Source organism: Psammomys obesus, unplaced genomic scaffold (genome assembly GCF_907164565.1).
Source record: "Psammomys obesus unplaced genomic scaffold, mPsaObe1.curated_primary_1811, whole genome shotgun sequence".
NCBI classification, from domain to species: Eukaryota; Metazoa; Chordata; class Mammalia; order Rodentia; family Muridae; genus Psammomys; species Psammomys obesus.
In genome coordinates, this window is record NW_026596057.1 from 10,648,551 (window position 1) to 10,671,996 (window position 23,446).

At 38.5% G+C, this 23,446-nt stretch overlaps 1 protein-coding gene across 2 annotated transcripts in view; it reads right to left on the bottom strand.

The window, feature by feature from the left end:
- Positions 1–18,377: 18,377 nt before the first annotated feature.
- Cop1 (COP1 E3 ubiquitin ligase) overlaps positions 18,378–23,446 on the bottom strand; it is a 123,345-nt gene continuing 118,276 nt past the window's right edge. For both annotated transcript variants that reach the window (XM_055624553.1, XM_055624552.1), the window contains exons 19-20: positions 20,813–20,857; positions 18,378–18,721 (exon numbers count right to left, since the gene is read on the bottom strand). In XM_055624553.1, coding sequence (XP_055480528.1) covers positions 18,704–18,721; positions 20,813–20,857 — 63 coding nt within the window. In that variant the 3' untranslated portion in view covers positions 18,378–18,703. The remainder of the gene's footprint in view (positions 18,722–20,812; positions 20,858–23,446) is intronic.

Genomic DNA, 23,446 nt, shown 5'->3' on the forward strand with positions numbered 1-23,446 from the left:
TCTTTCTTTCTTTCTTTCTTTCTTTCTTTCTTTCTTTCTTTCTTTCTCTTTCTTTCTTTCTTTCTTTCTTTTTCTTTCTCCCTTCCTTCCTTCCTTTCTTTTTTTCTTTCTTTCTCTTTCTTTCTATGTATGTACGTATGTATGTATGTCTATGTATCTATGTATCTATCTATCTATCCATCTATCAATCTAATCTGGGGTCAAGCAAACACTTTAAGCCTTGATACATCCTCAGTCCTCACTCTAATTTTTAATGAGTATACTGGTTAAGTTCTTGGCCAACCTATGTTTTTGTTTATATTATTCACTTTCTACATTTTGATTCATTTGTTCTACTTATCCAAAGGATTGGGTTTGTGTGCAAATATTCCCAAATTCTGGACAGTAGCAGAAATAAAATGATGTCCTTTGGTTTAGTGTACCTTGTGGGCACTGTGTATGAGAACCTTCCCCATTGCTGAGCTCCTGCTCCTGAAAAGGAAAGCCTCCAGTTGCCCAGATGTCACACACACAATCATCACTTTTCTTCTGCATCCGTTCCTTCTTTGAAACCAAATGCCACACATTCCTTGTAGGCTGTCTGGACAGAGCTTTCTAGCATGACCTTGGCATGGCCTGTAGAGAACTCTGCTAATAGAGTCCATCTGTTATTTGTTAAGTAATTTTTATCATTTTTGGTAACTGTAATAAGATTTTAACGTCTTTAAAAGACCCTTTTTTATTTAGGCAATTTTGTCAGGCAATTGGGTGATTTAGTGTGGTGTTAGACAACAAATCTGAACTTTTGCCAAGTGTACAGAACCTCTAATGCCCTCTGACAAGTAACAATACTAACACAATTGTACCACCATGATGATCAGTTTAATGAGGCCTCGAGCTGGTACCCCTAAGTATGGTCTTAAGATTGGACAACAATGTGTGTTGGTAGTTAGCATAACACTGCACTGAAAAATGGTGGTTATGGAATGGTCAGACTGCTGGGACTACATGTGGAGCATGCCAGTAAGTGACTGAAAATGAGAGTAAGGGCATGTTTGATAAGAATGCTAGGCCATGACAACTCTGAACCACAGATATAGATGGTAACATTCCCTGCACTCAGCACTGTGGCATCTAGAACTAAGAAATCAACCACTAGTCTGTAATCCAGTGTCAACTTCCATGTCAATATGCCATTAGCAGCACCTTTATTTACATTACAAAAGAAGTATAAAGGCTTTCAGAATACCAAAGCTGAAGAAGAGAGTGTTTAATTGTTGTGTCAGATCCTAAGAACCAGAGCAGAAAACCTGCAGAGTCACACTTGCTTGTCAGAGATCATTACAGGTTCTGCACACTAGGCAAAAGTTCAGATTTGTTGTCTAATACCATACTAATCCCCAGTTGCCTGAGTTATAAGTTTTTTGTTTTTGTAGTTGGCCATTTTATATGCAAAATCAGCTGACTTCTGGATTGCAGCATTTTATAGCCTTCAGACAACAGTAGATGCTCTAATATTTTACCCCAGCTAGGCAATACTGCAATTTGTCTAATGAGGCTTTACGACCAGGCAAAATAAGGAATTGCAACAAGGCCAAGTCCATCAATTTTTGCTTTGCTTTTTTGTGTCTCAGGCTCCCAGTAAATTGTCGTTCATATTGTATGACCATACATTCCTCTGGTGGAACAAATTTCCTCTAAATGACTACAGAAAATAGTATGCACATCTAGAAACTCTCAAGTTCTTTGTTACAAATATTGAGCTGTTTCATAAGTAAAAACAAACAAAAATTCAGACTCGGCTGTTAGAGGAACAGGAGAAAAAAGGAGAAGACTGATTGCAGAGAAATCTCAGATGATGAAGCCTGGGTCCATTGAAGGAATAGTGACCACAGTACATGATGGAATAATAAGTATGTTTCTCCAATATCACACAAATTTATGTCCCTTTTACTGGAAGATATTTCAGTATAATATTAAATGTTCCTTTCTGTATTATCTCTTGTCTTCTTAATTTTTTACATAAACAGCATTATTTCTTGTAGTTGAGCTCTTGACAAAGAATATTGTTTTATAGAGGTCGTGGTTTGCTTTTCTTCAAAGTGGTTACTGATCGTCTGTCTTAATTCAATCCAATGTCATCTGTTTGTAGGGTCCTGAACAATGTGTTGACTTTTATCATTTTAATTATTTAGTTACTTTTACTTGAAAGTTTTGCTGGCTCAGTGTGATTGACACTTTTCAGCATACCCCTGTTTTTCTGGGTGGTACACAGTAATTAATTCAAGGCTCTGCTTTCAGGGAATTCTAGAAATGCTTCTTATGAAGAACAGAATATGGTTGTCTTTAACTTGCCCACGAGGTCATAAGAGGGTTAAGGAAAGTGTAGTGCATGTTCCTCAGTTCCACACAGCACCTATACATGAAGGATTGACCAGAAACACAACTTCTACTGATGCTTGAGTAGATGGAAGAGGGCATTTCCTGAGAAACTGTAGAATGAGCAATGCCAATGTTTACAAGGTAAGACAAGGCTAAGCAAGGCTGAAGAAGTCCTAGATGCTTCACTGCTTCCCAGTCTGACTCCATGAAGCTGTCAATTTCGAGTCTCTTGCTTAGTGTTTTCTAGATGAGTGCTTCCTCCTGCTGGGCTTTCCTGACAGCTAGTTTCTGAAATGGCATCCTCTAGTCTCTTTCTAGACTTCCCCCAGGGCTCTGGTATTTGCAATGACACACAGTTTTCTTCTTTGCTGTCTGGCCGGGGTAGGGCTTATTCTCTTAGTAAGGAGTTTTGACTCTGTAATACAGCTACACATCTTTATGTGTTGCCTGTCATTCTCTAGATTATTCCCAAACTTTGTAGCTGCTGCAAGTCTGTCCTTACAATCCTACTACCATTCCCTCAGTCTGGGCTTGGGCAGTTGGCAAGAGAACCAGGTAAGTTTGGCAAGTCTGCAGATGATCTCTGGACACGTGCCAGCTAATGCTGAGAAGCCCCAACTAGCTGCTGGTAGAAAGTTCTCAAGAGCTGCTGTTAGCACCTACTCTCAATGAATCTCTGATGTGCTAAGCTGTTCTGTATGGAAGGAAGCAATGTGGTTCTGACTCCTCTCGGTGCCTTTCATAGCAGGTGGTGCTCTAGTTTGTGATCAGCTTGATTATCAAGCTAGTGCAATCTGCAGGATATAGGACTCTCTCAGTGGCCAGCACATACAAGTAGGTTGTAACTTGGAAACACACTGTTTCTAGCTCTGATGCTCAAAATGGAGGACTCACAGCACTCTTAGTCAGTTTGTCCTGTTTTGATCTTGCACTCTCTGGAGAGCACAATAAATGTCTTTTATGTCCCATGTCTTTATGGCAGGCCATTTTGAAAATCAGAGCCAAATGCCAAGTCGAGGTAGGCACTTTGTCTCCTAAAGAATCTTGGGTAGGAATGCCATCTTCTGTGAGGTTTATTTCAGAAGAAGGCTTCCTGTTCCTTTAGAAAACGTAAATAAATTGTGAGACAGGAGATAGGAGCATACACACACACACACACACACACACACACACACACACAAAGGACTGGGGGAATAAAGTGGAAATGGAGGAAGTCATTTCTTTTAATTCTAAAATGGAAAAGTAGTCTCTTTACTCTTATTTTAAATTATCTATTATAGTAGGGAAATCACTATTCCTTCTGTTCTCCTCTCTGTGAATGAATGAACCAAGACCAGAGTCTGAACTCTCAAAGGGACCTGAAGGGATGGCCCATGTAGGCCCTGACTTCACACAGTTGAGTGCAGAATCATTTTGGACAATTGGTTGACCAATTATCTCTGATGATTTCCAAGGATAGAGATGTCCATTAGCACTGGAGTTACTTTCAACGTTATAACAAACAACATGATAGATTCTGAATACTTTCTTTTACTATTTTAACTATCCACAGTTATCAGATAAGTAACTTGTCATCAGTCATAAGATTTTCTAGTCTCTTGGCAAGATCAGCTTGTATAACTGCTTCCTCGGTACCTGTTTGAGTAATGGATATAAAATAGATGAGTCATTTTATCAAATCCACTGAAATCCCATATTCTTTATACAAATCACTTAACAATCCAGTTGATCTGCCTTTTGAACAATCTTGTAACCATGTGTGATTATCTTGGCAGTTTTCATACATTTATAGACACCATAATGTTTACTTTATAGGATTTTTCCTTTATTATCTCTAAATTATATTTTATGTGTGCTTATCTGCCTAAAGCTTCATGAAGGGATCACATTTTCTCTTACTTGGTATCTTCTATAATTCCCCACCCAGTGCCTAGAATGGAGACAAAGCTAGGTGTATTAGTTTCTTCAGCATTGCTGTCACAAAATGCTTAAGAACTACAAAGAGAAAGAATTAACTTTGGTTCATGGTTTCAGTACACAATTTATAACTCCAGGCCTATGATAAGGCAGAGTATCATTGCAGTAGAAGCATGTGGAGGAGATACTTCACTGCCTAGCAGACAGGAAGCAGAGTCATGGGAGTACTAGCCATAACCTTCCAAGGCATGCCCCCAGTGGCCCATTTTTTTTTCCAGCTGGGCCCCTCTTTCCAATATTTCTACTATTTCCCCCAAATGGTACCACTATCTGGGAACAAAGTTTTCAACATATGAACCTATGAAGACAGTTTCTACGGCAATCATGACTCTAGGCTTAGTGGAAAAGTGCAAGAGTTATGTTGCAGAGGCAGATTTTTGTTTAATCTAGGAAAAACAAGAACATAATGAATCAAAACCCATAGCTTATTCACCAGGCACAGAAAGCATGCTTTGTATTGGGGTTCTCTTTTCATATTTTATTATATTCTATTTAGTACCATCTAGAACAGCTTTGAGAGTGTCCACTGAATAACTGTTTTTTTTTTTTTTTTCTCAGTAATCCACTTTTTAAAGGGGCCATTTAATTATTGTTTGAAAACAGAATTGTACACCAGGCTAAGTATCTAAAACAAAATTTTAACAAAAACTAACTAGCACTTTAAAATAATATGTTAATGATGTGTTCTTATGCTTTCCTCCATATAATCAGGAAGTTTCAGGTGTAGTAGAAGGCCTTATTTTTCCATGAAAAAAAAAATAAGGACAAACAAAACTTTCATTTCCGAGTGTAAAAAAAAAGAAAGAAAGAAAGAAAGAAAAACAGCAACAATAAATAACAAAATATCCCCTGATCCTTCCACCTACCAATTAGAACTATTTTCTGAAAATATCCCAATAACCAGTGACTCTTAAAGACTATTAAAATGAATCTGGAAGACTACTTATCATGATTACACATGAGGGTTTCTAGATCAAATAGAACAATTGATTCACTGGTAGCTTCAGAGAAAGTTTGTGATTGGTCTTTTGACTCCAAATGCTAAGAAAAGGTGAATTACCTACTGAGATACAATGAGATAGAACTTAACAGAGCTACGTTTTCAACACAAATTTCTGACCCTAATTTCCCACCTTCCAGCTATAGGGAGGCCCGAAATTAATGTCAAGGTTCTCTTGAGATTCTCAGCTAGTGAATGCGTTGCCATGCATATAGGTAAATGGACACTGGACTGTCTTAACACACCAAGAAGAGGTGGGAGGAGGACACACTCTTCTATTGCAATGTTTTCAGACCACTAGGAAGGTGCAGGAGCTGCCAAAGTTAAGAACACATTCTAAGAATCAAAACTTTAGCTTCGAGCTGTGGCTTCAGGGCTGTGAGTAATGTTTCCCTGACAACAAAATCCTTCCCTTACAGCTACAACTCTTTTTCTTTTTTCCACTGTAGTCTTGCTACCTGTGATCAGTGAGGATGCTGTTACTTTTCAGCCCACCACCACTGAGTCTGTAGAAAAGGAAGATGTGAGAAATGGTATTTTCCTAAATTATTTTTTCATTGTAGCTATGAAGATACCTTTTGGGAGGTTAGTTCACATGAATATAGGCTCATATCATGTTGAAAACACAAGGTGTGCTGGTTAGTTATATGTGAACTTGACGCAAGCCAGAATCCTCTTAGAAGGGAAACCTCAACTGTTAAAATGCCCCCAGCCCACCATCAGAAAGGCCTGTGGTATATTTTCTGGACTGACAATGTGGGAGGGCCCAGCTCATCATCATGAGTGGTGTTATCCCTGGGCTGGTGATCCTATGTTCTACAAGAAAGCCATGGGATGTAGGCCAGTAAGTAGCACTCCTCCATGGCTTCTCCATCAATTTCTGACTCAAGGTTCTTTCCTTGAACTCCTGCTCTGACTTTCCTACATGATGGACTACAAAGCTGCAATCTGAAGTAAATCCTTTGCTCTCCAAGCTGATTTTGGTCACAAAACACAGCTTAGTTAGAAAACCTAACTAAGATGCAATGAATAAAGTCATTTCATAGACTGGTTCAAACTTCTGGAATAGCTGCTCTAACTTTTCAATCTCTACTTTTAAAAGGCAGCATTATATCTGGAAATAACCCAGATGTCCCTCAACTGAGGAATGGATACAGAAATTGTAGTACATTTACACAATGGAATACTACTCAGGAATTAAAAACAAAATTTGCAGGCAAATGGTGGGAACTAGAAATGATCATCCTGAGTGAGGTATCCCAGAAGCAGAAAGATACACATGGTATATACTCACTTGTAAGTGGATATTAGGCATATAATATAGGATAAACATACTAAAATCTCTACACCTAAAGAAGCCAAGTAAGGAGGAACCTGGGTAAGATGATGAATCCTCACTCAGAAAGGCAAACAGGACGAACATCAGAAGAAGAAAAAAACAGGGAACAGGACAGGAGCCTACCACAGGGGGCTGCTGAAAGACTATCCAGCAGGGTATCAAAGCAGATGCTCAGGCTCATAGCCAACCTTTGGGCAGAGTGAAGGGAATCTTATGAAAGAAGCGGGAGATAAAAAGACCGGGAGAGAACAGGAGCTCCATAAGGAGAGCAACAGAACCAAAAAATCTGGGCCCAGGGGTCTTTTCTAAGACTGATACTCCAACCAAGGACCATGCATGGGGACAACCTAGAACCCCTGCACAGATGTAGCCCATGGCAGCTCAGTCTCCAAGTGGGTTCTCTAGAGACAGGGACTGTCTCTGACATGAACTCAGTGGCTGGCTCTTTTATCACCTCCCTATGATGGAGGAGCAGCCTTATCATGCTACAGAGGAAGATAATGCAGCCAGTCTTGATGAGACCTGATAGGCTAGGGTCAGATGGAAGGGAAGGGGAGGAGGACCTCCCCTATCAGTGGACTTTGGGAGGGTCAGGGGAAATGAGGGAGGGTGGAATTGGGAGGGGCTGAAGAAGGGGGATAGCTGGGATACAAAGTGAATAAACTGTAATTAATAAATAAATAAAATTTAAAAAGCAGCATTATACTTTAATTTTTCTAAGAACAATTTGAAGTGATTAAATGTTTCATATGTAAATGCTAATAGTCCAGTGTTCATGGAGTGCTTAATTTTCAAAACTGCCAGCAGCTTTCCCAGAGAAAATATATCACTGACTACAGAAAAGTGCTACATACAGTTCCATAGCACAAAAGCAGCAAAGCCTGTGCTAAGAATAGAAGGCTGCCTTTTTCCAGAGAGCCACAGAACTCAGAGGCCTTTCCGAGGATTGGCCATGTAGAATTGGGAAGTGCAAGTGATGATTACAAAATAAGTATATTCACCAAAGACTGGACTTTCCACATGAAAAATATCGAAAAAAAGTGGGTTAATCTAATGGTTAATTTAGTGGAGCATAAGTTGTGTTGAATCAAAATCTAACTCTATAAAATTAGTATTAGACATTTTCACAAAATATGCATAAAATAAGATTCATTCATACCAAGGAAACATTAGGTTCCAAGTCTTTGTTAAGTGCTAAGAGCTCAAGAAGCATTTTATACTCATAAAGGAAATTTCAATAATAAAAAGAGGGGAAAAGGAGTGGGGTGGAGGCATGAGGTATGAAGTCAGCCTTGAAAATTATCCAGTTTCCATACATTCAATAGACTGCTTACCTTATGTCTTTAGTGAGCATCTTCTCAGTCCTTGAACTCTGAGGCGTGTTAGTGGGCATATCCCTCAAAGCACACCCACCTAACAAAATATCTTACTGCCTACCAAGCTTTAGCAGGACATGGCAATTGGTTATCTAGAAGACATATAACCAATGGATACCAATACTGCATATGTGCATTTCTGTGGAAACTAAGCATCAAAGTAGGCTTTCCAGGTTTATATGCTAAAGATTATGTATTATAGAAAGAGGTATTATTCTACAGAAATATTTTGCCCCCTCCCACCCACCAGTTGAATAGAAGCTCAATGGAGATTACTTTTTCCTATACTGCACTGTGGTCAGCACCTAAAACTGGGGTCAGCAAGCCATTGCATGCAAGCCAAATCCAGTTTGTAGATTTTTGTATGGATCATAAGTTTTATATATTTTAATGTTCGATAAATACAAATTCTGTGATTCATTATAGGTGAAATGAACTCAAACCTGTGATTTTATTGGAACACAGCCACATTCATTTACTTACATTTGGTGTTACTATAACAGCACCACCACATGGCTCTGATGGAGGCTTTGTGGCCCATAAAGCCTAAGATAGTTTAGCCTTTACAGAAAGAGTTTGAAGACTCCTGTCCTAAAACAAACTAGAAGGCATATAATAGGTATTAAAATTCTTGTTGATGGAACCCACCAGAAGCAAGCAGCAACATGGCTGTATCGTCCTCTGTAAGCAACTGCCTTATCCATTACAGAGTTCTAGCTGAGGTGGCCCCACAAAGAATTAGGGATAGACAGAAAATAAATATGATCCTACCCTCTGGTGGCCTACTGTCCAAATGGGTATAAACTTTACACACTGGAAAACATTGATCACCTAGACAGATGGCACACACAGGCTCTGAGTACAAGTGGTTGTCAGAAGCTCAATTCAATTTTAGCTTACTCTTAAGTTTATGGAATAAAATGCTTTTTACGTTGTATAAAAACAAGTATTAATATTTACATCTTTTTAGCCCTTTTTTTTCCCAAAAAATTTTGAGGCTGGAACAACTGCTCAGCAGCTGAGAGCACAGGTTGCTCTTCTGAAGGACCTGGGTTCAGCTCCCAGCATCCATTTGCAGGCTCACAACTGTCACTTCTGTTCTGAAGAATTTCCTGCCCTCTTTTGGTCTCCACAGGCACTGTGTACACATGTTGCACAGATATACAGGCAGCCACCCACACCCATACAAACTTTTAAGAATACTGAATATTCCTGTGTTCAAAAACAACAAACAAAATTGGGTTACTTGATTTGTTGCTATTTAACTTAAGTTCTTTATATATTCTGGGTATTAGTCTTTAAATATTCTGGATATAGGGTTGGTGAAAATCCTTTCCCGATCTGTAGGCTGTTGTTTTGTTCTGATGACAGTGTCCTTTGCTTTACAGAAGCTTTTCAATTTCATGAGGTCCTACACTTATTGATTGTTGATCTTAGAGCCTGTGCTGTTGGTGTTCTGTTCAGGAAGTTGTCTCCTGTGCCAATGAGCTCAAGGCTCTTCCCCACTTTTTCTTCCAACAGGTTTAGTGTGTACTTTTTTTAATTTTTTTTTGTATTTTTTAATTTTATTAATTACACTTTATTCACTTTGTATTGCCCCATAAGCCCCTCCCGACCCCACCTTCTCTCCCCCTTCTTCATGCATAGTATGTACGTTTTTATATTGAGGTCTTTGATCTACTTGGAATTTAGTTTTGTGCAGGGTGGTAAGTATAGATTGATTTGCATCTTTTCTACATGTAGACATCCAGTTCGAACAGCACCATTTGTTGAAGATGCTATCTTTTTTCTATTGTATGGTTTTGGCATCTTTGTCAAAAATCAGGTCCGTGTCTGGGTTTATTTCTGGGTCTTCTATTCGATTCCATTGATCGACCATTCTGTTTCTATGCCAGTATCATGCATGTTTTATTAATGTTGCTCTATAGTACAGCTTGAGATCAGGGATGGAGATAACCTCCAGAAGATCTTCTATTGTAGAGGATTGTTTTAGTGATTCTGGGTTTCTTGTTATTCCATATGAAGTTGAGAATTCTTTCCAGGTCTGTAAAGAATTGTGTTGGTAATTTATCTGTAGATTGCTTTTGGTAAGATGGCCATTTTTACTATGTTAATCCTGCCAAGCCATAAGCATGGGAGATCTTTGCATCTTCTGATATCTTCTTCTACTTCTTTCTTCAGAGACTGAAAGTTTTTTTCATACAAGTCTTTGACTTGCTTGGTTAGAATTACACCAAGGTACTTTAGCAACAAATCAAGTAACCCAATTAAAAAATGGCATACGTAGCTAAACAGAGAATTCTCAATAGAGGAACACTGAATAGCAGAGAAGCACTTAAAAAAAATGCTCAACATCTTTAGTCATCAGGGAAATACAAATCAAAATGACCCTGAGATTTTTACCTTACACCCATCAGAATGGCTATCAACAAAAACTCAAGTGACAACACATGCTGAAGAGGATGTGGAGAAAGAGGAACCCTACTCCATTGTTGGTGGGAATGTAAACTTGTACAACCACTTTGAAAATCAATCTGGTGCTTTCTCAGACAATTAGGAATAGCACTTCCTCAAGATCCAGTTATAGCACTCCTAGGCATATATCCAAAAGATGCTCAAGTATACAGCAAGGACACTTGCTCAACCATGTTCATAGCAGCTTTATTTGTAATAGGCAGAAGCTGGAAACAACCCAGATGTCCCTTAACTGAGGAATGGATACAGAAGTTGTGGTACATTTACACAATTTCATTTACAATGGAATACTACTCAGCAATTAAAAATAAAAAATTTGCAGGCAAATGGTGGGAACTAGAAATGATCATCCTGAGTGAGGTATTCCAGAAGCAGACACACATGGTATATACTCACTTATAAGTGGATATTAGGCTATAATATAGGGTAAACATACTAAAATCTGTACACCTAAAGAAGCTGAGCAAGAAAGAGGATCCTGGGTAGGAGGATCAATCCTCACTTAGAAAGGCAAATGAGATGGATATTAGAAGAGAGAGAAAACCAGGAACAGGATAGGAGCCTATCACAGAGGGCCTCTGAAAGACTTTGCCCAGCAGGAATCAAAACATATGCTGAGATTCATAGCCAAACTTTGGCAGAGTACAGGGAATCTTATGAAAGAAGGGGGAGATAGAAAGACCTGGAGGGGACAGGAGCTCCACAAGGAGAGGAACAGAACCAAAAAATCTGGGCACAGGAGTCTTTTCTGAGACTGATACTCCAAACAAGGACCATGCATGGAGATAACAAGAACCCCTGCACAGATGTAGCCCATGGCAGCTCATTGTCCAAGAGGGTTCCCAATAAATAATAGGAACAAGGACTGTCTTTGACATGAAATCATGGGCTGACTCTTTGATCACTTCCACCTGAGGGGGGAGAATCCTTACCAGTCCACAGAGGAAGACAAAGAAGCCAGTCCTGATGAGACCTGATAGATTAGGGTCAGATGGAAGGGGAGGAGAACCTCCTCTATTATTGGACTGGGGGAGGGGCATAGGAGAAGAGGGAGGGAGGGTGGAATTGGTAGGGGAGAAGGGAGGGGGCTACAGCTGGGATACAAAGTGAATAAAGTGTTAATTAATAAAAATAAAGATAAAATTTAAAAAACAAAACCCAAAAACCCAACCAACCAACCAACCAAAAAACCCTCCAAGAAAAAAAAAAAAAACAAAACAAAACAATAAAGCCTCCCAAACCTCTGGTCACAAAGTAGCATTCACAGCAGTAGAGAAAACCACAGTCCATATGGGAAAATTCTGCAAGCCTACCATGTCAGATTGGGAGCCCAAACTTTGATTTCATGGGCCTTCCTATTCACTCCAACTCAGGTTTGAGGCAACATGAAGTTTGCATCCAAAACTGACGAAGGACAAATGACTCAGAAAAGTGACAAGCCAAAGCCACACACAAATGGAAAAATCTCTTGGTGTTTAAACCCTAAGGATGACTATGGACTTTGTATGTTGTAATTTTGATAAGATTTTGCCTCGTTTTTTGTTGTTGCAAATTTCACTCCCTGGAAGTAGAATTTGCAGGCAAACAGAAAAATATTTACTATCTTCTGCAAAAATGCACTTTATCAGTGGCAAAGTCAGGACTATGTTAGTTTTTTCTAAGCTCCAGGATCTCTGCTGTTTTTTGTTTGTTTGTTTTTTAAGCCACAGCTGGAGAGTTGCTATGATCTCATGTGTAGATCATTTATGCAGTTACTTTAACTTCTATTGCTGTTCATTCTTCTTTGTATATCCACCTTCATACTTTTAAGCAACTCTATAAATTCTTTTCCATTTTGGATATGGTATGAGTTTGTACACATGTGTATGTATAGGTATACAGGTGTGTGGATGTGCATACAAGTATGTGTACAGGTATGTAGGTATGCATATGGGTGTGTAGGTCAGAGGATGCTGTGCACCTTCCTCAATTATTCTTCCATTTCTTTACGGGGCAGGATCTTGGCCAACCAGAGCCAGGCAATAGCTGGCCAGGTTTCCCTGGGAAACCTGTGTCTGCCTATCAATTTGGAGTCACCAGCTATATGTCATTGTTACTAAGCTGTTGGTGATTTCTGAGGACTGAACCTTTGGTCTTCATACTTGTAACTGTTTTATGTAACAAGCCAATTCCCCAATCTACAACTCTACTTTGACTTGAAGTATCTTCCAAAAAAAGTTTAATAAGGCAACACTAGAACCCTTATATCACATACCCAATGTAACCTATTTACATCTCATATTATGAAAGCAGTTTGTAATAATCAGTATGCCAATACAGACCCATTAATATCAAAGAAGTCTATACATTAATTTCATTTATTTTTATGCAATGCCTCATTCAGTTTTAGAATACCACCCAGGACAGTACAGACCATTTGCTCAGACTCTATTCTCTTTGTGGCTGTGACACTTTCTCTGACTCTGTTTTTGATGGTTCTGACAGTCTGGAAATACTAGTCAATTATTACAAGGATATAACTCAAGAAGGGTTTATCTTATGTCTTTCTCATTTACACTATGACTACAGAGTAACAACACCATTTTCTTTACATCCTATCAACTTTACTTATTATCAACATGACATTGTCTTTGATGTTGGATTGAAAGCTGGACATGGTGGTGCACACCAGTAATCCCAGCATTCAGGGAGATAGAGGCAGGCAGATCTCTGTGTGTTTGAGGCCAGCGTGGTCTACGAATTGAGTCCAGGACAGTCAAGGCTACACAGAGAAACCCTATCTCAAAAAACAAACAAACAAATAAAGATTGTCCATTGTAGTACCTCTTATTTCCTTAACCACAATATACTTTCAGGGAGGAAACCACTATGGAAGTATCCTGAGGATGAGGTATAGCCACAAATTGGAATTCTGCCTCTTCACTTTTACCCATTTATTTACTTACAGCAGTATGGCTTCATGATTTGTTCCATACATTTGATTACAGTTCAGTGTTTATTCTGTTGCTCCTATGTTCCAGTTTTGTTCAAGAGAACGACACATCTCCTTAAAAATCTGTTGCCCTTAGTTTGACTTTGTTTTACCTTTTTTTTTTTTTTAAGATTCAGCTGAGATTTTTTTTTTAAATCTCCTATAAGACAAAACTTGACAACTACCTCTAACCCCAACCCTTCATCTCCCACCATGTAAGGTCGTAAGTTTTCTCAGTGAACACACAAAGCTCACTGTCTACCATATTTCTGCCTGGATACCTATCTGTCTCTCTCAGTGGACAATAATCTCCACGAGGATAGTTATCATTATCCTAAACTGTAGAACATAGTTCTCACAGAATGCAGCAGCTCAACAAATACTTCTGAAAATGAGGAGTGTATAGTTATCTAACACACTAAAGAGAAGCTGAATGATATAAGCTGTTAAGCTGACGAAGCCCAAGTAAGCAGCCAATGCCCGCCGGCTACATTTGCATAATTACATTAAGGCCAATGACCAATCAACCTTATATTTAGAACCAGGGCTAGATATCATCTAGGTTTGCTTAGCTAAAAGTTCATGAGCTCTCTGGCCATGGTGTTTCCAAGTAACTTATTGCTGGCTGGGATAATGTTAATTGCTGACGAAATAAACTTGCTTGTTATTTTAGCTAAGATGGTGGTGAACTCCAATAACTGAAGCAGGATTCTGGGGTGGCTAATTTTATTTCTGATACAAGCTCCTACTAACTTTCAATTATTTTCCTGAGCTAGTCTCCACTAATTCATTCGTCATGAATCAGATCCCACCATTCTCTTTAACTGCTTTATAACAAAATCCAAATTCTCAATCATGTGCCACTGTACTGAGCTCCTCTGCTCAAATACATCCTATATTCATTCTCTCTTCCCTGCCTCATAATAGTATACAAAGAGAAATCTTTCTAAAAGTTGTAGCTCACTTTGATAATTTTCCCCACCCTGGTTTCTAGAGAGGGAGTTTCATTTCAGGCAGTACAGGCTGGCTTAGAACTTGCTATGATGTTGAAGGGGATCTTGAATTCATGGCCTTCCTGCCTCCTCCTCCCAAGCCCTGAGATAACAAACATGTGCCATTATATCTAGTTTCAATCTCTTAATTTTTTTAAATTAGTACTTAGCAGGCCCATTGGCAAAAACTTTACTGGGTAATTCAAATTTTAATGTTTTCTTATACATGAGTTAAATGCTTGGGAATAAAGACAAGCTCTGTGAGAAATGCTACAAAACCACTGAAATGAAGATTACAGTGAAGCGTATCTTGGCAATTTTTAAGATTTTTTGGTGTTAAAAATGTACATGCTTTCTAAGCATGATTTTGTATTTTTATAAGGAATAGCATTATTAATTTGATATTGATGTCTGCAGAGACTAACTCAAATTCAGAAAGTTTTATGATTTTCAAGAAAAAGAAAAAAATTAAATGAAGAGGTTAGGGATGTATTTCAGTTGATAAATGGCTTGCCTAATACGCATAAGGCTCTAAGTTTTATTCCCCAGCACTCTACCACCACGTAAAACTAGGAGGGATGGTCCATGATTATAGCCCAGCACCCAGAGGGTGGAGACAGCATAATCAGAAACTCAATGCTACTTGTGACTACAAAGTGAAACTGAGTTTAGTTCATGCTACAAGGTAACCTGTCTTAAAAAAAAAAAAAAAAGAGTAATATTCCATTGTGTAGATGTACCACAATTTTTGCATCCATGCTTCAGTTGAGGGGCATCTGGGCTGTTTCCAGCTTCTGGCTATTACAAATAAAGCTGCTACAAACATGGTTGAGCAAATGTCCTTATTGTGTACTTGAGCCTCTTTTGGATATATGTCTAGAAGTGGTATAGCTGGATCTTGAGGAAGCGCTATTCCTAGTTGTCTGAGAAAGCGCCAGATTGATTTCCAGAGTGGTTGTACAAGTTTACATTCCCACCAACAGTGGAGGAGGATTCCCCTTACTCCACAGCCTCTCCAGCATGTGTTGTCACTTGAGTTTTTGATCTTGGCCATTCTGATGGGTGTAAGGTAAAAGAAATCTCAGGGTCGTTTTGATTTGCATTTCCTTAATGGCTAATGACGCCGAGCATTTCTTTAAGTGTTTCTCTGCCATTCGATATTCCTCTACAGATAATTCTGTTTAGCTCTGTTCCCCATTTTTTAACTGGATTACTTGGTTTGCTGCTTTTCAGCTTCTTTAGTTCTTTATCTATACTGGATATTAGCCCTCTGTCAGATAAAGGGTTGGTGAAGATTCTTTCCCAATCTGTAGGCAGTTGTTTTGTTTTGATGACTATGTCCTTTGCTTTACAGAAGCTTTTCAGTTAAGATCTGGAGAGGATAGGAACTCCATAAGGAGAGCAACAGAACCAGAAAATTTGAACACAGGGGTCTTCCCAGAGACTTGTACTCCAACCAACTACCATGCATGGAGATAACCTAGAAGCCCTGCACAGATGTAGCCCATGGCAGTTCAGTGTCAAGTGGGTTACATAGTAATGGGAAGAGGAACTGCCTCTGACATAATCTGATTGGCCTGCTCTTTGATCACCTCTCCCTGAGGGGGGGAGCAGCCTTACCAGGCCACAGAAGATGACAATGCAGCCACTCCTAATGAACTCTGATAGACTAAGATCAGAGGGAAGGAGAGGAGGACCTCCCCTATCAGGAGACTTGGGGAAGGGCATGTGTGAAGAAGGGGGAGGAAGGGTGGGATCGGGAGGGGAGGAGGGAGGGGCTTATGGGGGGATACAAAGTGAATAAATAATAAATAATAAAAAATAAATAAAAAAAGAAAAAAGAGGGGGGGAAGGAAGGAAGGAAGGAAGGAAGGAAGGAAGGAAGGAAGGAAGGAAGGAAGGAAGGAAGGAAGGAAAGCACTACCTTAAAATAATTTAAAAAAATCAAGTTCTATACTATACAGTCTAAACATGGAAATAACATGACCAACTTTTATATAGAGCTTGAGATTAACTATTAATCGTGTTGGCATGTCAAAACAATAGAAATAAACAACAAAAACATCACTTCCATTTAAAGGGATTCAAGGTGGCATTAACTGCTTCCTATTTTGAAGATTTTCAGGACATTTATCACTAATAGCAGGATCTCTGTTAGAATATACATCCTACATTTTCACAAATAGTAATTTACTAATCTTAACATCCATTTGTGAAAGATAGAAACTTGAAATTTTAAGAATTTATGTGTATGGGTATTTCTCCTGTATGTATGTCTGTGTAACCACACCCAAGCTCTGTGCCCATGGATGTCAGAAGTTGTCAGATTCCCTGGAATTGTTGTGAACTGGCATGTGGGTTCTGAGAATCAAATTCTGGTCCTCTACAAGAGCAACACTACTATTCACTGATGAGCCATCTACCTAGTCCTTTTTCTCAGATCTGAGGCTCTAAGTTTAGCAGGTTTTAAATTTTAGAAATTATGTAAGACACAATTCTTCTGAAGCTTTAAAAAACATAAATTTCACTCAAGCGTGAGGAAAAACTCATTTGATGGTAAAACTTTACCCAAACTACTATAAGATTATTTTTCCTGTTTCCTAACCAATCTCCTGTAATAGGACCATGCATGCTTTGCTGTAGACCTGTGTGTTGGACATGTAATATTGCTTTCTGTTGGGGATTGCTATTTAATAGAGTTGGATGTGTTCTGATATTCTAAAGATTCTAAATTCCAAGAGACACTTGGCTTCAATAAAAGACCAAAAGTCTAAGTTTAAAGTTTCAGTAACCTTTAGCAAAGGGATCCACTGAGATAGTGGATCATGCATATCTGTATCCAACAAACCTTTCTGCAAGTGTTTTATGGAATGTGTGGAGAATTTTGCTTGAACCATTTGCTGAAAAGTATGCAGGTTTTAAGTAGTTCTTCATGTTACTTCTGCTTGACCCAGAGCTCTGTGATGTGAAAATGATTTACAAACTAACCAGGAGGTCACATGGCTTGGAAACTGGGTGTACCAGAGCATACAAAGTTTAATTCTGAGTCAGGTGCTTGAATATAATGAGCTGCAGGCAGAGTTTGAAATTCCACCTATTTTCTAGCCTTGCCCATTTGTCCACAAGCTATCTGTAGCTACTTCCCTAATGTACTGGCAGAGCTAAGCAGTTATAACAGAGACTATATGGCCAGCAAACCCTGAAATATTTCCTATCTGTTCCTTTAAGAAAAAGGTCAGCTGATCTTGCTCCAAGTCAGGGATCAATTTTGGCTAGCATAGTTCTGGTTAAAAAGCTGACATGGCTTAGTTTAGGACTTAGTGGTGCAAGAAAGAATTAGCAGTTATACGGACCACCTTTCCCTTTTTACTTGATCACATTAGGTCAAACTCTTAGATCCAAATTTGGAGGGACCCCAACAATCTCACCAAAGGGCATAAAAAGGAATTCTTAATCTTTTTCTATTGTAAACCTAAGTTCACCGGAGGAAATCCACACATTTTATCTTTTATCATGTTGATACATGTATTTTCAAAGGGGTTGGGAAATACAACTTTATAAATACTCACCAGTACATTTTTCTTTCTTTTAAAATTAAGATTTATTTTCACTCTTATGTGTGGGCGTTTTGTCTGGATGTTTGTTTGTGCACCACATGCAGGCCCGGTGCTCAAGGAGGCCAGAAGAGATCTCCTACTGCAGTTGTTGGTGGCAGTGAGCCGCTACACAGGTGCTGGGAGCTGAACCTGATCCGCTGTAGGAGCAGCCAATGCTCTTATTCATTGAGCCTCTCTCCAACCTCAGCCACTATGTTCTGAACACTCCACACATGATACTTCTTCAAAAGAAGTACTCCACACCTGACAAGAGACATTCCCAGCTCAGCTGTGGCTCAATAAACTTTTATTATTTTTTGTTATTTATTTTTATTTAAAAGAATGTGTTTCCCTATCACAAAAATTAAGATAGCCACACTGCCAACAGCAAAGTTCATAGTTACACTGATGGCGGAGAATTCTCTGGGTATCCCCAATGTCCAAAAGGCATTAAAAAAAAAAAAAAAAAAAAAAAGAAAGGAAAAAGGTACTCAGAACAAATCCAAAACCCAGGATGACTTTGGGAGAGACATCACATGCCATTTCTTTCTTTTCTCATCATCAGCTGCAGATGGCTTTCAGGAGAATCAAATACAATTTGACTTCAGGAAACTCATTATACCAATTCTAGCACCTAATGGGGAAACAAAAAGGAAGAATTTTACAAAGTAGTTTTAAAACAGAGAGTTTAATGGCGCTTTACAGTATGTACTACTGAAAAACCAAATAAAAATACCTCCTAACTGGTATAAGGCCAAAGAACTGGAGGAACCAGATGCTCTTTCAATTCAAGCACTGTATGAAAAATTTCAAATTAGTTATTGCATCAATTAGGGACCCTTTCAGGTAAACTACGAGAAACCGATGGATACAAATAAGCTGAGTTGTGAAGCATGCACACAATATCTCTGGGGTATCTGTTAGGATCTTGATTCATTCTTAAGAAAAAGTAGTTAAGGATTTTAATGTTTCTTTTCTCTCTTAATAAACACTAGGTCAATTAACATTAAGTCACAACTGGTAATCAATAAATGTTTCCATCAACTTTAATGCTAACCATCTGGTGTCAAAATACTTGGTTAGATTCTTAGTGTTAAGTCATTATGCCATAAAAACAAGCTGTAATGGTGTTAAAATTAGGTGAGAAAACAAGAATGGAATTGGCTAAGGAAGGTCAGAGAACATGACGGTGATTATTAGACTGTGACTGTTTCACAGACGCTAATTTTAGGTCAGAAAGATTTGAAGGGTGCAACCCTTCACCTCCTGCCTGCGCTTCACAAAGCTTTTTGTATAAACATTAGATAAGGGTGCTCTCGACATGACAGGCCAATGCTGAAAACTCTCAGGTTTAGGTGTGAGAGTCTATGGAATTCTACCATAGCCTTGGAGTTAACTACAGTTAACAATTCCAGTTGCTTCATATCTAAGCTATTGATTTATGTGTTCCATTTTCAATCTATGCCTTGCTAAAAGAATGTGAAATTGCAGAGAATTTAGCTACTTCACTCAAATTTCAAGACCTAACATCTTACTTGAGGCCTCCAGAAAACAAAAACAAACTAATGTTGATCCACAAAAAGGCCTAGTTTATGTAAGTTGTGGCTCCTCTTTAGAAAAGATTTTTTTTAAGTTTTATTTATTTATTTGACATTTATGGGTACTCTATCTGTATATATATGCTTGGATGCCAGAAGAGGGCTTCAGATCATGTTACAGATGGTTATGAGTCACCATGTGGTTGCTGGGAATTGAACTCAGTACCTCTGATAAAGGAGCCATCTCTCCAGCCCCAGAAAAGATATTTTCTAAACATACCATCTGCCTGGAAAAGGTGATGTAATGAGTTAGTTTGACTAGCTAACGATGCAGTTTTGCTTTGTTTGCTTTCCACAGGTTGTGCATAGTTCGGTGCTCCAAGCAACTGTGCACTTACAAATTAAAGAAAGTTGTTGCAAAATTAATGTCTATTGGCACGTGAGAGACAAATCATGAAAAAAAAAAAAATGCTTCCCGAACTTTCCGAAGGATCATATTCTCTCTTTCAGCGTATGTGTTAGCCAAACTTATGTATACTTAAAAATCTCCATTCAAACAGGGTTTTGTTTAGAAAAATTTCACTGCTTAGCTCAGGATTTATTTATATAAATAATCCATTATGCCCAAGGTCTAAATACTAAATGGTATAATCAAGTAAATGTTTATTTCCTTGAAATATTTACCAAAAAGAAAGCATGAGGGAAACTATGAGTCTGTGACTCAGACTATGTTCTAGGAGTATATGGATTTTCAGAACACTAACATTTCCTCTCTTTCCTGACTCCCCCCTTAGCAGGAACCTCCTTTATTATGTAAAAGAGAAACACAAAATACAAATGAAGGTAGCAAATACAGGAGCATCATGCCCTGGCACAGACTGACTGCCCACTGTGTACCCTGTGTTGTGGCTGTACTGGTCCAGATGTACTGTATTGTAAGTGCTCAATAGCCTTCTGTTTCTGTCTGATCATCTAACAACCCATTCATCCTACAACTCCAAAAAGCATGGTCATCTCCATAACTGTGAGCTACAAATTCTTTCAACTTCAATTAAGTTATTTCTGAAGACAGAAACCAATAACTTGAAATGGTTGTGAAGGCTCAGTACAACTGTATATTTCCAAGAGCCTGTTACAGTATAAAAATAGGTCTGAGTTTAAAATGGAAGCTGTTTAAAATGGCTTACCTTAATTGTACCCTGGCTGTTAGCAGCAATCAGTACATTAGACTCCTAGAAAAGAACAGGAACTTTAGGAACAGAGAAGCATTTCCTGGAGGGTAGTTGAAGAGAACAATTTTTCTTTATCCTTCCTTTACTTTACCCTAAGACATCAAGGGAATTTAAAATGGAAGGCCAACTTTAGCATATGTAACAGTAACAAGAAAAAGAAAGCACCTACTTCTCCAAAACATTCTCTATCACTGAGTTTTTACCATAAAATACAAAGAACTGACACGTGGTCAGTATCTTCAGTACAGATACCCATAGACAGATATCTACAACAGGAAAACAATGACACAAGAATATTCATCTCACAGAAGAAAAGCTGGCTTCATTTTTTTTTCACTATGCTATTCCATTATTCAACATGTGTGCTAGTAACAGCCTTGTAATAACTTCAATGAGAATTTATGTCACAAAGTACTTTTAGTGTTTTAAGCCTTAAGGGGGAAACACACACCCCCCTTTTTAAAGTGGGAAATAGTAGAAGGCAATGGAAGAGTAGGTTCATCAGACATAATCGCAGGTGTGAGGCATGTCTCCAGAGAGCTAATGGAGCTCAGGAACTTGGAGATGCACTGAAGTCTTGTTCACAAGGACAGACAGCTAAGTGTTAGACAGACTTAAGACTGCTATACAAACTCTGGCTAACAAAAAGATAAAATCTAAATGACAGCTATGAGAAAAAGATAAAATGGCCATCCTTTAATGAAGACTGGGATCTGCCTGAATATCCTTTTCTTAAGCCTTCATGAACAAAGTACTAAGTAGGAAAAAAAGAAAAAACTTTTAATATGTATGATGGGAATGTCACATCAGTCAGGGTGAGTTACAAACTTTAGTTTCCATGAAATGACATAAGGAATTTGTTTTTTACAAATATGTATTTCTTTTTTATAATTTTCCTCTGATTTTTAAGTAAAGCTACTTCTAAAAACTACTCATTTTGTTTCTACTGGTATATGAGCCAATAAATAAATAATTTGTTCTACTATCACAGAATTTTCACAGGGATTAGAATACCATTCAATTGTAGTCAGTGGAGATAGCATCCAAGGTCAAACTTGAGTCAAAAGGAAAGAGACTTGAGCATGGGCCCTGTTAATCTTTTGTTAGCTAGGACTTTTTCTTGTAATGGTAAGATGGAGAATGCAGAATTCAATGAGACATTTTCTCTCGGTGATTATATACATAGTAGGACTATAACACACAGTATCAATGCTTTCACATTAAGAGGGTATTTGAAGTGAATGGATCAGAAAGCAAATTTGGGATTTATCTACTTCATTGATCTGAATTTTGAAAGTGGTCAGAGTAGGTACAATTTCTATACATGTCTCAGAAGACAGTTAAACACTGAAACAAAGCCGTGTGACACCAAAACCACCTGTAGATTACCCAGAAAAGATTACCTTATAAAAAGTACAAGGAACAAAGCAAAAAGGTATTTCCAGTCAATTGGATGATGCTTAAAAAGGGTTAGGACACCACAGTTTACAAGAAGGCTACAGCTAGGAAACAGTACCACAGGTGCTGGAGCCCTTAAAAAGCAGTCACTACTGTGGAAACATATGATGTGAGGACAATGAAAAGCTTTTAGCCTTAGCATCAGTTTTTTCTTTCATTCTGGTTCTAGTTATCTGTTTTTTTTTTTACATTTTATTCACTTTGTATCCCCCCATAAGCCCCTCCCTCCTCCCTTCTCGGTCCCACCCTCCCCTCCCCCTTCTTCGTGCATGCCCCTCCCCAAGTCCACTGATAAGGGAGGTCCTCCTCTCCTTCCTTCTGATCTTAGTCTATCAGATCACATCAGGAGTGGCTGCACTGTCATCTTCTGTGGCCTGGTAAGGCTGCTTCCCCCTCAGGGAAAGGTGATCAAAGAGCAGGCCAACCAGATTATGTCAAAGGCAGTCCCTCTTCTCTGGGAAGACCCCTGTTTAGTTATCTTTTCATGTAAAGGGGGAAGGCAGAAAACCTGGTGAAGATGAGAACTAACTTGTGAGTAGCAGGGAATTTTTTTCTGCCATGCACTGAGACTATGAATCATGAAACTCAGTCATCTGATGCCTGGTGGAAGGAAGCATGGGCAAGCATGACATATACAGATTGAGTATTCTTGTCTGGAATGGGACTTCAAAGATATATATAAAAAAATTCATTTATATTTTTGTACACTTTATACACACAGCCTTTTAGTGTGCCTGCATTTATACTACAATCTGTTACATAAGTTCAGATATTAAAATTTCCACTTGTGGTAGGTACCATGTTGGTGTTCAAAAGTTTCCGGGTTCAGATTAGAACTCTAATGTAGATTACCTTACAATATAGAAGTTTAAGAGTCAAGATATAAATAGGGAAATATCTAGATGACCACTTAAGAGTTGTTTGAAGTCTGCAGTGTCCTAGATCAAGGAAGAACACATCTGATAACGACCTGCTATGTACAAGCACTCTTTTTTTTCTTTCTTTCTTTCTTTCTTTCTTTCTTTCTTTCTTTCTTTCTTTCTTTCTTTCTCTCCCTCCTTTCTTTCTTTCTTTCTTCTTTCTTTCTTTCTTTCTTTCTTTCTTTCTTTCTTTCTTTCTTTCTTTCTTTCT